This window comes from Micropterus salmoides, unplaced genomic scaffold (assembly GCF_014851395.1).
Source record: "Micropterus salmoides isolate LMB-PRFRI ecotype aquatic unplaced genomic scaffold, ASM1485139v1 Ms_hic_scaffold_7, whole genome shotgun sequence".
In the NCBI taxonomy this organism is placed as follows: domain Eukaryota; kingdom Metazoa; phylum Chordata; class Actinopteri; order Centrarchiformes; family Centrarchidae; genus Micropterus; species Micropterus salmoides.
The window spans coordinates 6396079-6411372 of NW_024044459.1; the positions used below are offsets into that span (position 1 = coordinate 6396079).

The 15294-nt window shown below is 41.4% G+C and overlaps 1 protein-coding gene across 7 annotated transcripts in view; it reads left to right on the forward strand.

The window, feature by feature from the left end:
- Positions 1 to 15294, forward strand: part of LOC119891669 (citron Rho-interacting kinase) — a 47396-nt gene that overhangs the window by 23246 nt on the left and 8856 nt on the right. For 3 of the 7 annotated variants that reach the window (XM_038703462.1, XM_038703460.1, XM_038703463.1), the window contains exons 15-28: positions 14 to 67; positions 5713 to 5910; positions 8336 to 8529; positions 9251 to 9386; positions 9461 to 9565; positions 9839 to 9979; positions 10299 to 10418; positions 10654 to 10909; positions 11789 to 11947; positions 12143 to 12166; positions 13299 to 13469; positions 13999 to 14179; positions 14816 to 14904; positions 15008 to 15112. In XM_038703462.1, coding sequence (XP_038559390.1) covers positions 14 to 67; positions 5713 to 5910; positions 8336 to 8529; positions 9251 to 9386; positions 9461 to 9565; positions 9839 to 9979; positions 10299 to 10418; positions 10654 to 10909; positions 11789 to 11947; positions 12143 to 12166; positions 13299 to 13469; positions 13999 to 14179; positions 14816 to 14904; positions 15008 to 15112 — 1933 coding nt within the window. The remainder of the gene's footprint in view (positions 1 to 13; positions 68 to 5712; positions 5911 to 8335; positions 8530 to 9250; positions 9387 to 9460; positions 9566 to 9838; positions 9980 to 10298; positions 10419 to 10653; positions 10910 to 11788; positions 11948 to 12142; positions 12167 to 13298; positions 13470 to 13998; positions 14180 to 14815; positions 14905 to 15007; positions 15113 to 15294) is intronic. The other 4 variants (XM_038703464.1, XM_038703465.1, XM_038703466.1 and 1 more) reach the window with 3 other exon arrangements.

Here is a 15294-nt window from a genome sequence, read left to right on the forward strand (position 1 = left end):
TCACACCTGCTAGGCACACAGAGACGAGATACAACGGAAGTTTGATGCCTTGAGAGACAGCTGTGCGGTAAGCTGCTCCCTCAGTTTTATTGCTTTATTTCTTGTTTGTTTGCTCTTTCACACTTTCCAGGAATAGACAGCTCTGCTGGCATTGAACACCAGCTGAATCATCACACATCATCGCACATAACTGACAACCTAAAGTGGCCAGGATGTTTCAGTCCATATGTGTTTCTGTCGTTCTTGGTTAAACTGGGCCTCATTTTAAAAACGATTTCTCTTCTACTTCCATTAATTAACCACCCTCTCCATTTCATCAGACTCCTCTTCATTTTTTGGTCCTTTTTGTGGAAATATACTACTGCTTCAGTTTACGTCACCTCGTGGTTGGCGAAAAGTACGACCAGGACTCCACACTAATGTTTTCAAAGCTGTCCTAAAACATTAGCCGCTTTTCAACCAAAGGTACTTTTAAGTCCCCAGATCTCTTTTCAAGGAACTTAAAGGTTTCTTCAGCCCACTGTTGTGTGCGTTTCCACCGTGGTCTAAAGACCTGCGAAGATTAGACAATTAACCAGCTGCCGTAGGCTGTAGCCATACAAAGTGATGCACAGGCATCATTATTTGTAACCACTATCCATGAGCAACATTTATAAATGAACATCGGATTTGACTGGAATATAATGAAAAACTACAGGCTTGCTTAACCAGTAAAGCAGCTTTTTTGTGTGGGAGCTATAATGAAGAGACACACGATAAAGTTCGTTACACATTTAATAACAAACTGGATAAAGCCATAAAGTTCTCAGTTTGGAAGGTTATTAAACATTTCCAGCCGACAAGAGCTGCAGATCAGCTGCAGCATCACGTCTGTGTCCGCCTGCGTTGGAAGAAGGGGATGTTTAACCAGCTTTATTACCTGCTGTAATCAACTGTTTCGCTTGTTACGGAGAGGAGACGGAATTCGGCTCCGTGTAGAAACTTCCTGGCTGATGAAAACTTAAAACAACAACTTAGGAGCCTCTACTCGCCCATTCAGAATTTCACTGCAAGGCAAGCCCCCCCCCAGTTCCAGACAGGCGGCAATTTTTACATCAGTGGTAGATTACTTCTCAGTTGAATTGCTTGTTTCCATGATCCCATTGTGCAACTAAATGAGCCACCGTTCCCAAAACTAGCCCAGCTGGAACAGTTTAAGGAACATAAAGGCTGTTATCCAGTCATTGTGGTTGTTTGGCACCTTCACGTTCTGGGGTGGGGGGGGGGGACACTGGCAGTCTGAGTGTCCTGGAAACACCCTGGTTTAGTTAACTAATACAACATATCACAGTCCACACATATTGACTAAATTGGCCAGAAAAGTTTAAATTTTTCATTGTTTGATCATTTTCTTGTCCATGTCTACAGAGATATTTATTTTCCAGTGGTGGACGAAGCAAACAAATCTTGCACTTGAGTAAAAGTATAGATACCCCTTGCTAAGTGTTACTCCACTTAAAAGTTGAAGTCTTCAATTTAAATTTCTACTTGAGTCAAAATACAAAAGAACCTGCTTTTAAAAATACTTAGGGATTAAAAGTAAAAAGTACCATTAGTCTGGTTATGTTTGTCAGAAGTTGCTGACATGACATAATTTAAAAATACGGAAGGCAGGCTTTCCTATTTATTAAACAATGGCAATTTACAAATAAATTACAAATAATCAGAAGGAAAAGCAGCAGATCTCCACATTAGTGAAGCTGGAACCGTGAAATGTTTTTACATGAAAAATGTCTTAAACGATCAAAGTTGTTGCCAGTTAATTTCAATGTCAATCTAATAATGGTGTCAGCAGTACTTCCGTAAAATATTGGGTCGTTTAATTTATAACAAAACATATTTTATTGAGTCTTCGTGTGTGTAAAAAGCTTAATTTGTAAAGTAACTAGTAACTAAATCTGTGAGATAAATAGTAGTAGTAGAAGTGAAGTAAAAGTACGATATCTCCCTCAGACATGTGGTGGAGTATAAGTAGAATGAAAAGAAAATACTCAAGTACAAGTACCTCACATTTGTACTTAAGTACAGTACTTGAGTAAATTAATTCATTAATAATTACGGTCTACCACTGGTATTTCCTCTCTCTCACAAAACCACACCATCTTGTCACCAGAGCTTCTGATAATGAGGAATCATGTGAAGCCAAGCTGCTAATGATGCTTCAACAAAGTACTGTTCAGAAGCAGCATGCACCTTTTTATTTAGCAACATCTTTTATTTAACAGTTGTGTTGTCCAACAGACATTAGCAGGTTATCTTTTTGTTTATTATGCAGAAAATGAGGGCTAAGTGGGGTATATTCCCAAAGGTTTCCCAAGTTTAAGTAACTGTTTGCCAGTTGCTTTGGAATTCTTGCATGTTTTTTTCAGTCCTTTTTAGTAGAACATAGAAACCCCACCGCCAACGTTTTGGTGGTTTAATTGCTAAGAGATGCAGAAGTACAAGTATACATTCTCACAATGGCACATAGCCTACGCTGTGCACTAAGGCATAGACTCGATGAAGAAGTATAAACTGGCCCTGTTTCAGAAAGCAGGTTTAGTGAGTATGTGAAGCCTGAGATGAGTGAAACTTTGGGTTTTCCGTTTCAGAATGAGGGTTAACTTAAACTCTGTGAACCTAACTTGCACGCTGGCAGGTTTTCTCTCTGACTCTGAAGCCTGAAGCAGCTCTCTGACACCATTTCATTTCCTCATTCTTACAGTTGATATCAAAGCACAAATGAAATTCATTCATTTGCAGAGGTTTATGTCTTTAGAAAGATCTAAATCCCAGTAAGAGATTAGCAGCTTTTATGATCAATCTGTCATGGATGTAAGGACAGGGACAGCGATCTCATCATGGATACATCGTCAGCACAGAATAAAATCTATAGGCTACTCTGTCCTTTATAACACAGTGACTCTGTGGACATGTTGTCCGGCTGTCAGGTTGGCAACAGTTGCACTGAAACACTTACTGTGGGCGACATTACTGCAGTAATGACTGTTTAAATCAAACAAATCTTTATGAAGCTGTAACTGATCAATGAATAATCATTTGTCATAGACCAGTAACACTGATGGAACATTTCTATCATAGTTATCATGTTGCTGAGGATGTGAATATGAGGATGATTGTGGTGCAGCTGAAACGCATTTAAGATTCTAAAACTAGACTAAATATACTGTTGAATAAGAGATGTTTTTTGAATATTAGCTACATATAGTTCATGTGTTTTGACAGTATTTCATTCAAAAAAGAAAATGCTGAATGAGTGGACTGCGCTGAATAAAATGTAATATTGTTCACTTTCTCCACTCCTGTTTTATAAGATACATGTTGTGGCACGCTTTCATATTTCTAGCGCCATTTGATTAAAAAAGACGCTCTGTTCTTTATTTACCAGTTGCCATAGTGAATTGTAGCATCGGCCATTGATGATGGCTTTTTTTATTCCCCAGGCAGGCACTCAACTGAGAGTGAACTTGGTTTCCCATCTCATCTCATCAACTCAGAGCTCAGGGTTAGGCTCAGAGTTTGTTAAACCTCCTTTCTGAAACAGGGCCCTGGTGTCCCACTAATCTTGGGTTTGGATTTGAGTGCCTTCAAATTCATATATCTTGAATAAACACCAAGACCATAATGGTCTTCCTTTATCCCATTGCCCTACTTTTGAGATCCTCCCACTCGCAAACTGTTCAGAAAGCTCTGTCCATAGATTCAGCTGGCCAGTGTTCAGGCAAACCCAGCCAAATTCTTCAACCAGCAGAGCTTGAAATGCCACCGTAGTTTTCGCCCAAAGACTTGTCGGTCTATCGGTCTGTTCGTTGAACACTTTGAACAGGAGCAAGATATCGTGTCAACTACTGGCCAAATTGTCATTAAATTTAGTACGGTCCCCAGGAGGTGATTGTTAATGATTTTTGCCATCCCTTGACATTTCATCTAGTTTTAGTGCTCCGACTAACCCAACTGGCCTTTTTCTTTTACAATTGTACAGAAAGACACATCAAAAGTGCTAATTCCCTTTACTAAGCATACCCCCCCCCCCCCCCTCCTCTTTCCATTTTGGTTACAACTTTCCTCCTGTGCTATCTTCAGGCCAAAAGGTCATTTGCAATGAATTTGCTGACCACATAGTTTTTTTTTGTTTTTTTTTTACTACTGGTAAGTCTGTAGAAACACTGTCAGTATATTCTTAGCTGTTTGGGGTTTTTTTAGATGTCTTCACATGGCTCACATTAGAGTTTAGCAATATGAATGACTGATAATATGAAGAATATATTGTCACTGTCAGAATTTTTTTTGAGTGTTTCTAAAGAGGTGTTTGTGTATACATACATGTATATGTTTTCTCAGTTGAATTACCAGCAAATTGACTTTATCTAAATGTATTGCAGTTTTATCCATATGAGTCACCCATATCTGGTTAGCAATGATTTCAATTAAAAGAGGATACATTACAAAATTGTAAGTAAACCAACTTTAAGTGGATTCACCCTCCACAGCATCTCTGTGGCTCAGCCTGTTTTATAAAAGACCAGATGTTCCTCTGTATTTCGTAACATCACTGTACAGTAAATGTTAAGTTCATTTTATATTTCACAAAATTGTTGGGCTGATTTTCTGCCTCTTTAACTGAGCTTTTTATTTGCTGTACACCCACAGCTTACAAATAGTGTTGAGCAATTCCTATTCAGCAGTGTTGAGGATGCAGAGCTCCGGATGTGATTTACTTTAGGCCTGAATGTTGCTCATGACAGACAAGTAGAGTAAATATAGAGGCTTGCCAGATCACCACTGCACCCATTCCAGCGTTGACTTCCTTGCCCCGCCTTAAGTATTTAGTTGCTGCTGTCAGTCCCCTGCCTCGGGGGAGCAGAAGCACTGAGTCAGTACAGAACAGACAGCTAATTTATGTACTTAAAAGCTTTGCCTCTTTCCCCCCCGCCACCTGGAAGTTCTGATTGGTACACATGGTCCCATGAGAGCTGAGAATAAGGAGCTCTTAACAGGCAGCCTCACCACCCTCTAACCCTCATTTCCCTACAGCGTGCACAGTAGTCACGGCTGATTAAAGGAGCAGACTGATGCTGATGAAATGATTAGCCAGCTCCCTGCTCTGAAGGCTGCCTGGACTGAACAAGTAGCCTCAGTATCATGCCAAAATGATTACTGCATTATATCACTAACCTAGATATTGGCTTCATGTAATAATGCAGCAGTAGAGTTTAGACTGTGTGGGGTGTTAGATAACATGCACAGTGCTTTGCCTATATGCACAATGTAAGCACGACCTTTTCATGCGCGTGACTTGTAACGTGAATGTACATTTATTGTGTGTACTGAGTGTAGGGATGCCTTTTCCAGACCATTTCCACAGTCTGTCAATTCTTTAAGGCTTAGAAACCTGCATACCTCCAGTTTGCCGGAGTAATTAATCTGCCTTTCAGGCACCTTTTTGTAACTTGAATGCATATTATACTTTATAGCCTTTTTATAAATGATTTTTATAAACACTAATGTCAACTGTCTGGAGACAAAAAGGCAGAATTTTATTATTTTTCAGAAAATCCTGATTAGTGATTAGTAGTTGTTACTTGGTTGATCTATTTTGGGTGCAGAGTGGGTGCAGTGTATATTTTCCTCTCATTAAACTGGCAGGCTGAGTGTCCTGTTGACTTCCTGCAGGTGATCACAGATCTGGAGGAGCAGCTGACCACACTGACTCAGGAGAACGCCGAGCTGAACCGACAGAACTTCTACCTGTCCAAGCAGCTGGATGAGGCCTCTGATGAAAGAGAAGACCGGCTACAGCTCAGCCAGGATGTGGACAGGCTGCGTCGGGAGGTGGCCGACCGTGAAATGCACCTTAACAACCAGAAACAGGTACCTGGCTGCTGGGGGACATGCTCTAGTTATGGGCGTGTGTGTGTGTGTGTGTGTCATTTCCTTGCTCATGTGGGTTTCAGTACAGTGAAAGGCAAGTCAGGTGGACAGGCAATGCTCAAGTATGCAAAATTGGTACGTTATATTGAATTTTTAATAGAATAGGCGGATCCTGGTCTCTTATTAAAAGTCAGATGTGAGCCAGTCATGTTGTCAAACTCCAAATATGAAGGACAAAATACAGTTTTTAGTAGCAATAACACATATATTTTTACATAATGGTCCCTGTTTTGTTTGTTGTCATGTGTCCTGTCTAGAGTGACCGGATGAGAATGGATGAAATTCGGGATGGGGGGCGGGGGGTCTACTGGTACATTCAGTGTCAATGAATATTGACACACGTGAAAATCAAAACACAACACTAAAATTAATTATTTATTTTATTGTTCGTGAAGTCACCTGTCTGTCATTAGTAAAACACTCAACTGTGGATATGTAACAGTGGGTAAATCATGATCTTTTACCTCATTTTTATTTACATTTTATTAATTTCATCAGTGCAATGTCACATCTGTCTGTGCAACGCGCATGTAGGATGTTGGATTTCTGTAAATAATATCACAGAATACGGTCTACTCTGGCTCTTTTATGAGCTCTCTGAGATAACTTTTGTTGTGATTTGGCGCTATGTAAATAAAAATGAATTGAATGGAAGATTTCTCCGTCGTGGCTGCCTGAACCTACACTTTCCCTGTCCTCGCGGCTGTAACTTCCACTAACAACAAGAAAACAAAAAGGTGAAAAGAGCATGAGTGTTACTTTGTGGCTATAACAACACTGTTGACACAATGTGCAGATAACCTGCAACCCCTGCTGGAGCAAGAGAACTATACAAAGATCAGTATTTAATGTTTAATTAGGCTAGAATCAAAACCCATGTTAAATCTAATTTTCAGGACAAACCGGACAGGAGTCGGGACAACTGCTCGTAATTCGGGACTATCCCGAATTTTTTGGGACCTCTGGTCACCCTAGTCCTGCCAGTGATCCCACACTGATCTACAGGTGGCAGTAATGCACAGCAAAGCGCCAACAGAGGCAGTTCTTTACAGTCGCCCACAGAGTTTACAACTGAGCCGACATGCCACCACTATAATTTTATTTAGTAGTTTTCAAATTTCTACTTGGAATTGCCACAGAATACCCGCTGTCATTAGTTGAAAGTTTCTCTTTTCTAAGACAGTTGTACTCCTTCTCTAGTTCAGGGCCCTTCCTCCTGCCCACTTCCCACTCAGTCAGTCAGACACCAGGTTTTCACTTACTCACATTATGTGATATCTCCACACTACCTTTGACAGGTGACCTAGACATCTCTCCCAGCTCTGACAGTGTTAAGTGTAAATCAGGCAAGAGAAACCCTGGGAATATTTCAGCATTGTTAAGCGCTGTGTTCTGGATGCAGAGAGAGAGAGCGTGCGAGGAGGCTGTGTGATGTGCGCGCAGCCCCTGTGGGAGGATACGTGTGTGGGTGTCCAGTAGCGCTCTCGGTCCTGCCGGTTGTGTAACCAGCGATGGAAGTCATAGATGAGGGATGGGGTGGTGTGTGGGAGGGATGTGTCATCCCCATCACTCCCAGGTCGTGTCAGCTGTGGAAGCGTTGGACTTCAGAGGGCCGTGGTGTTGCTGCAGCACCAGCATAGGCTATATTTGTCTCACAATGCTTTGTCTAAAGCAGTGCGTTGTAATACATGAAACACAGTGCTTTGTGTAGGCCCTGTGAACAACATAGAAGAACGCTCTAAACATCTCCAAATATGTTAATAGTCCTGTAAATAACTCTGCAGGAGCACTGATGCTGTTTATTTTAATGCAGTTTTGGGTATGTAACCCCTTGTATGCTGTTTAACCTTCCATCAAATGCTCCTCATAAGCCCCTGCTGGTCTGGGCTTGTAATTTATTTTAGACTGCTATTTTATGGCGTTGTGGCTGGTTGAATTACACATCTGACATGTAAAGAAATAAGCTTTTTGACCCCATTCAAATGAACATTAGACTTTTTTTTGTACAAAACATATGATCAATTTCCAAATATACTGATTTGCTACCCAATGTATGTAAACTACTTCAAACAAGCTCCTTGTCAATCAGCTACCACAAACTTTTTTAATCATATTTGCCCTACATCACAAATAATGCAACATTAATAAAGAGAAAGTAATAGAATAATATACTGAGCAGGAGTACTTTTTTAGGATATGTGGTAATCCTTTGACAACACAACTCCTCAATGTCACCACCTTTAAAGCTGTTGAAGTATATCACTCTCTTTATCTCTCCTTTAATACAGTTGCCTTCTGAACTTCAGGTGTTGAGTTGTTTGGTTATCAAACTGACTCTAAAACTCTAAATCCTGTTTTGTACCAGAACCTTGAGACACTGAAGACCACGTGCACCATGCTGGAGGAGCAGGTCCTGGAGCTGGAGACACTGAACGACGAGCTGCTGGAGAAGGAGAGACAGTGGGAAGCCTGGAGGACAACACTGGAGGAGGAGAAGAGCCAGGCTGACAGGAGGACCAGAGAGATCCAGAGACTGCTGGACACGGAGAAACAGAACAGGTTACAAACACAAACACACACACCGTATCAGAATAACATTTGTGTGGACATTTATTGAGTAAACGCACCTCTATATTTGTGTAAAATTGGCCTTGCAATTCTATGTTCATTTAGTGTTGTAGTTTTCTTGTTACTGAAGATTACTGGACAAGCAGACATACAGATCACTGATCACAGTGAGATCACAGGTTACAGATCACTGAGATATCTTGTAGTGCGGTTATATTTTAGATGAATAGACTTCTGATGGATGAGAGTTTCTCCACCTGTAGTGGCGTTAATAGTCCATGATATAATTTCACCACAAGACATTTTACATTTTATGATTCTATTTATTCTAGACGGGAAAAAAAGCTCTTTTTTGCTCTGTACGTTGCTGTTGCTATCTGTGCTGGATCTGGCACCCTCCGCCTACACACACTGAATGCAACAGGTTTAGGCATATTCTCCAGGGTTTGTCAAAAGGTATTCTGGGAAATATATGAAATTATTTTCTGACTTGGTGTAGGCAGGTGATGAAAACTAGGTGCACAAAAAGCATATTAAAACACAGAGTCTTTTAATATGTGTCTTTAAACTAACCCTTAAAAGGAACTGTAGACTCCCTGCTTGTGTAGAAATACAATATATATATATAGTTAAAAGGCAGTAAAAACATTATAGCTGTACTGGAAGAGTGTGCACTTAAAACTAGTGTAAACTGGTCTTCTATATGCTCTAGGCTTCGTGCAGAGCAGCGCAGCTCTGAGTCTCGCCAGGCTGTGGAACAGGCAGTTAAGGAGCACAAATCTGAGATCCTGGCCCTGCAGCAGGCCCTCAAAGACCAGAAACTCAAAGCCGAGAGCCTCGCCGACACTGTAAGCATTTACACACTGTTGAATAAGTATTTTACTTTTTGTTAGTGCAAACTCTTCATGCTTTCTGTTCTCAGTTGAATGATCTGGAGAAGAAGCATGCCATGCTGGAGATGAACGCCCGCAGTTTGCAGCAAAAGCTTGAGAGTGAGAGGGATCTGAAGCAGAGGCTGCTGGAGGAGGTACTTTCTGTATTTCCACATGTATATCTCTTTGATATCTACTGTTCTTTTGCATTATATAAAGTGTTGCATCGTGTTAGATTTACACCACTTCTGTAAATCAGTAGCCAGAATAGAAAAATGAACTTGATTTTCTGTAAAGTCATAGTGGTAAGAAATGTCAAACCATGCTGAAAGGTTTAGTTGCCGCTATCATTGGAAGCAGTCAGTTCTAAAGATGTGGCAAAGTCACAGCCTCCAGGTGGTGATGTAACAGATGTGGTACCTCCACAGCAAGAGAAACTGCAGCAGCAGATGGATGCCCAGAAGACCCACATCTTCCGTCTGACCCAGGGACTGCAAGACGCTCTGGACCAGACTGACCTGCTGAAGACTGAAAGGACTGACCTGGAATACCAGCTGGAGAACATCCAGGTGCTGCTACACACACATATACCTACTAATGTTTATCCACCAGGAAGAAAACACATTCTGAGAGATTGTAAGGAGTTCTCGGTCACTGCATGTTCATCTGCTGGACTGGGAGCAAGTCTGTGATTAGTTTCTCCCCCACTGTTCTGTTACTGTCAAAAGTGAAAGACACATAAACACATATATAAACACATACCCCCCCACCCCCCAACACTTTGTTTTACCCCAGAGCATACACCCCCACCCCCTTCTCTCTGTCACCCTCTCTGTGTGAAGTGAAGTACTTGAGGAGAAATTCATGGCAGTAGTGATGTTCACTTAGCTCCACCTGCAGGCTGTGTACTCCCATGAGAAGGTGAAAATGGAGGGGACCATCACCCAGCAGACCAAGCTCATAGACTTCCTCCAGTCGCAGGCACATGGTGGCTCCAAGAAGAAAAAGGTCAGATGGGATTTATTCGGTTTGAAATGTTTTAAGTTTTTAAAAGTTTTGGCATTAGACAAAAAATTTGTTTAACATGATAATGGCATAGCAAAAGGGACAAAGTGACTAGGTGAAAGAGTTGTAGAGAAAGAGTTGTAGATTATAACCATACAGACACTGAATTAGAACAAGTGGAAATGTAAGGTGCATAGTGATGGTTTAAAGCAACACATTTTTGGTTCCTGTGCCTCAGGGTCTGTTTGGGCGTCGTCGAGAGGACCTTTTGGCTGCCATGGCTGCCCAGGCCCAGGCACAGGGTCAGGTTCAGGGCCAGGGTCAAGGTCAGGGTCAGGGTCAAGGCCAGGTTTCCCCTGTGCCCCCCATCCAGCCCGTGCCTCTGCAGTACAGCGACATGAAGATAGCTCTGGACAAAGAGCGTGCTCGCTGCTCTGAGCTGGAAGACTCTCTGCAGAAGATGAGAGCGGAGCTGCGATCTCTGAGAGAGGAAGGTGAGACTGCTTCTCTACAGCAGTTAACGCATACCTTCACACATCATTTATTTTAGCAAAGGTCTAATACTAACATTGGTCCCCATGCAAGAATTGAACAGATTCATTCTGAAGTGGCTTGTGCGAGTGATTCAGGAGAACAATTTTCTTGTATTTTGAAATGGTACGTACACAATTAAGGAGTGATCCAGACCTGTCATAGGAGTCTGCTGTTATCCCAAACTATGTTTTTCACTAATGGATTTTATATTTCATTATTCATTACTTTCAGAAACTTAAACTACATAATTATGTTGACATTATCCCGTTTGACTCTGCAATTCAAATTATAATATAATTCTAAATATATTCATATAGCGTAATGATATCATCCATTTAAAATTGATATTAATGCTACTGCTTAACTCCACAATATTAATATGAATATCTCAAACTGCAAAACGACTTAAATTATGCTCTAATTGAAGGATAATATGTCCCTGCATTTAACTGGAAGTGTGATCTTTTGGATGGTTTAGTGCAGCAGGCCCTTGGAAGAGAGTGACAGTGTGCTGATTTATTGGCAGAGACAGCTGAATGGTTGTTGTCGCAGTTTAGATGACCACGGGCTGTGCTTCTGCAAATGTGAAACTTGTTTGAGTCGTAACTCGATCCAGTCCTATTCCCTTAATTTCACAGCTGGCACTGTTAAAAATTATAGATGGTTAGCCTTTTAAGGTATTTATTTACACAGTTGTCTGAATTTTGGAGCGTTTGCTGAATCTGACGTGGCACACAGAAGAGAAAGTTAGAATAAGAATACGAAAATGTGAGCAACATTATCGTACACATAAACAGTAATAATTTGTAAGTTCAATGAATCAATTCTTCCAACCCCAGCGCTCCAGTATAAAGATCATGGTAACGCTCCAAACCCGGCCACAGCACGGCAGCAGATGATTATGTCTGCCATGGTGAAGTCTCCTGAGCACCAGCAGGGCCCGACCAACCTGGCACCCTCCAACTCTGGACGCAGGAAGGAGACTGCAACGCCTGAGGGTGAGTGAAAGAGATGATGTTTACTGAAGTGCAACTTTTTCTCACTAACAGACACACACATACAGTTTTAGAGCTTCGTACTTGACACATAGCGGCCCTGACCTGCACAAATACAGACACACACACAGGTAATATCAATCACAAAGGACCATTTATGAAGCTCTTACTATCCTTTTTCTTTCACACACCTTTCAGAGAGAAGGAGGGTCACTTTTGAAAGTAAGTTGTCCAAACTCATGGTTTCTGCAGTTTTGGTCTCTTATCTCTCTTCTACTTTTGCCTCATCCACATCCTTGAAAGGCCAGATTTTAAAAGCTGCGCACTTTTATAATACAGAAGATCCCAGCTGGCTGGTCACGTGAGGCTGAGAAATCTTCAAGTAAATTTCCCCTTTTTAAAGTGCACAGCTTTAGAAATCTGAAGCATTTTATCTTGGTTGCTGAAGCTTAGCCAATCTGATTGGCCTAACTCTGCTATGCTCTTTAACTCACTACAATCCCACCTGAACTTCACATCATACACTGATAGAGGTGTACCGTATGATGAACTCTGCAACGCACAAAATGCTATTTGAACCCACACTCTGAAAAGAACCAAAGGGATTATCCACTCACTCACTCATATGTCTTCTTACAGAAGAGTCAAAGTTACAGCAACAACTTTATCTTATGTCAGTGTAAACTGATTTTGACCCTTGTGTGAAAATGTGGTGATTCTGCAACAGAAAGAAGGAAGGCAAATAAAACATAATTAGAAAACAATACAAACATAAAAAAGTGTAAAATCAACTTGACAAAATATAATTATTGTAATTATATCCCTCAATAACTGTATATTATGGGAAATAAAAACTTTGGAAAATCCATAAATTATCATTACCTATCTGAGTTGTTTGCTATAATATCTATCTATATATATCTAAAACATGAATATTTCTAAGTGTAAAAACTCATGGGTTTGAATATGGACAGCATATCATGTCCAAATGTACCTCATGTTGACCTCAACAAGTTCTCAGAAAATGTTGTGGTGTGTAGACAAACAAGGAATACTTGACACAAACTGACAAGATTGACACTGACTGGATAATGCCTTTAATGTAACAGTGAGTGGGCAAAAGCAAAGGGATTGATTCAATCTATATTCTTTTCCAAGCACTTTAGTCTTCAGAGTTTTCTTGCTTATGCATTTTGCTAAACATCTTACACTTCTTTTGGAAACCTTCTTTTGTTGAACTGATTTCATAGTGGGCACGGCATGGTGCACTGAGGTTTTGAAGTGATGGATGTACCTGACACAGTAAGACATACTGGAGCTGCCTGCCCTCACTGTGTTCCCTGACTGTATTCAGAGTATAGTCGTCGTTTGAAGGACAGTCAGAGAGACAGAGAGAGGGAGAGAGAGAGGGTGGTGCACCACAACACCCCGCACCGCTTCACAGTGGGACTCAACATGAGAGCTGCCAAGTGTACCGTGTGCCTGGATACAGTGCACTTTGGTCGCCAAGCTGCTACCTGTCTTGGTGAGGATGTTAGCCTTCCTTTTATTTATCTATTAAATCATTTATATCTTTATTTTATAAATGGAAATTATTATACAGATGCTATATGGGAGTGTAGTTATGAAGCTATGGTGATGGCTGCTGCTGTTGCCCCTAACTCATTCCCATTGTTTACCTTTATAACAGTGCTATTTTTTCGTGTCTGACACCACTATTTGAAGCTTTCATTTTTCCAAACTTAGAAGAATGAAAGAAACATGTTAAAAAATATCTGTCCCAGTGTTATCACTAAAATGGACTGATTACAAATTAAAAATACAAAATATAAAATTTTTGTATGTTGGCTTTGAGATGTTGCACTGAGCAGCACTGAGCGCAGACTTGGCCATGCTCCTTAGTTAGTTTAGGCTTTTATTTAAACTCTACTTTATAGTCGCTACGATGACCCACCCACTTCCTGTTGTGCTGGTGGTAGCACAAAGGGGCGTAGAGAGGAGCCGGAAGCTTGTGTGGTGTTGCTGTCTCTTTAGCAGTGTTTTCTTCTCCTCAGAATGTCACGCTTTGTGCCACCCAAAATGCTCCCCCTGCCTTCCAGCCACGTGTGGCATGTCCAGCGACTGCTCCCTGCATCTGTCTGAGGGCCTGTGTCGGGACAAAGGTAGCTCCGCAGGCCAACAGCTGAAAGAAGCCAGCGGACACATGCACCTGGAGGGCTGGATGAAACAGCCCAGGTTAGCTACGGAGAAACTGACCCAACGGGTGTCATTGCTCAATCGTTTGTCCCACCCATTCTGTGCCAATGAGTCTTACCGTTGGGGTGCAGAGCATGCATTGGGGTCCTAGAGTTGATGGTGTGTCTGATTTACACATACAGATGGGTGAGAATTTTAAGGAAAAACCTTAATAAATAAGTGTAAAAACATGCACAATCAGATGCTCCCAAACAGAACACAAGGAGTCACTGAATAGTTTAATGAGTTAAAATGATGTGGACCATATCCGAAAAAAAAAGGAGCACTGAAGCTGTTCTGGAGACCTGTGGTGGCCAAGACCTTACTAAGACACTTAATGCTGCCAATCCGTCATGTACTACACGCCCGTTTGTGTATTTGTCCCGAGCAATGTAGTTTCTCTTTTGTGCTTCCTCTCTGTGAGGCTGTGTCATCTCCTCCCACTGATCAGGGAGGCTGATGATACTAAACGCAATAACTCTCAGGCACTCTCTGTTGTGTTCTGTCTGGCAAAGTCCTCCCATCTGGTACTTAAAGCAGTTTAAACAAAGGCATTTGTAGAGTTCCCTGCAAAAGCCCTCTATCCATTTCGTCATCTATGCTATGTAGTAATGCAGTTGCCTTGTGTGCTTGCAGGAATGGGAAGCGAGGCCAGGGCTGGGAGAGAAAGTATGTGGTCCTGGATGGGACTAAAGTGTCCATCTACGAGATAGAGCCCAGAGAAGGTTGCTTTCTTTTACCTGTGTAGCAGGACAACATACAGCAACAGCTCATAGACAAATACTGCCTCTAAATCCAGCCATGCTTTTTTCTCTTTGTGTTATTCAGAATCAGTGAAGCCACTGGAAGAGTTTGACTTGTGTTTGTCAGATGGAGAGGTGGTTGTTCATGGAGCAGTAGGGGCATCTGAGCTAACCAACACCGCCAAGTCAGGTACTGAATACAAAGTGTGCTGTTACATTGATTTTGACACTTTCTTTCAGAATCCCCCCCCCCGCCATGATTTAAAGTTTGTTCACATTTTGTACTCCTTTAAAAATGTATTTTAAAGGAGTTATGGTTCTCCAAACTTGACCTGGAGGGGGTCATTTACAGGGTTCCCAAGAGTCCCAGCT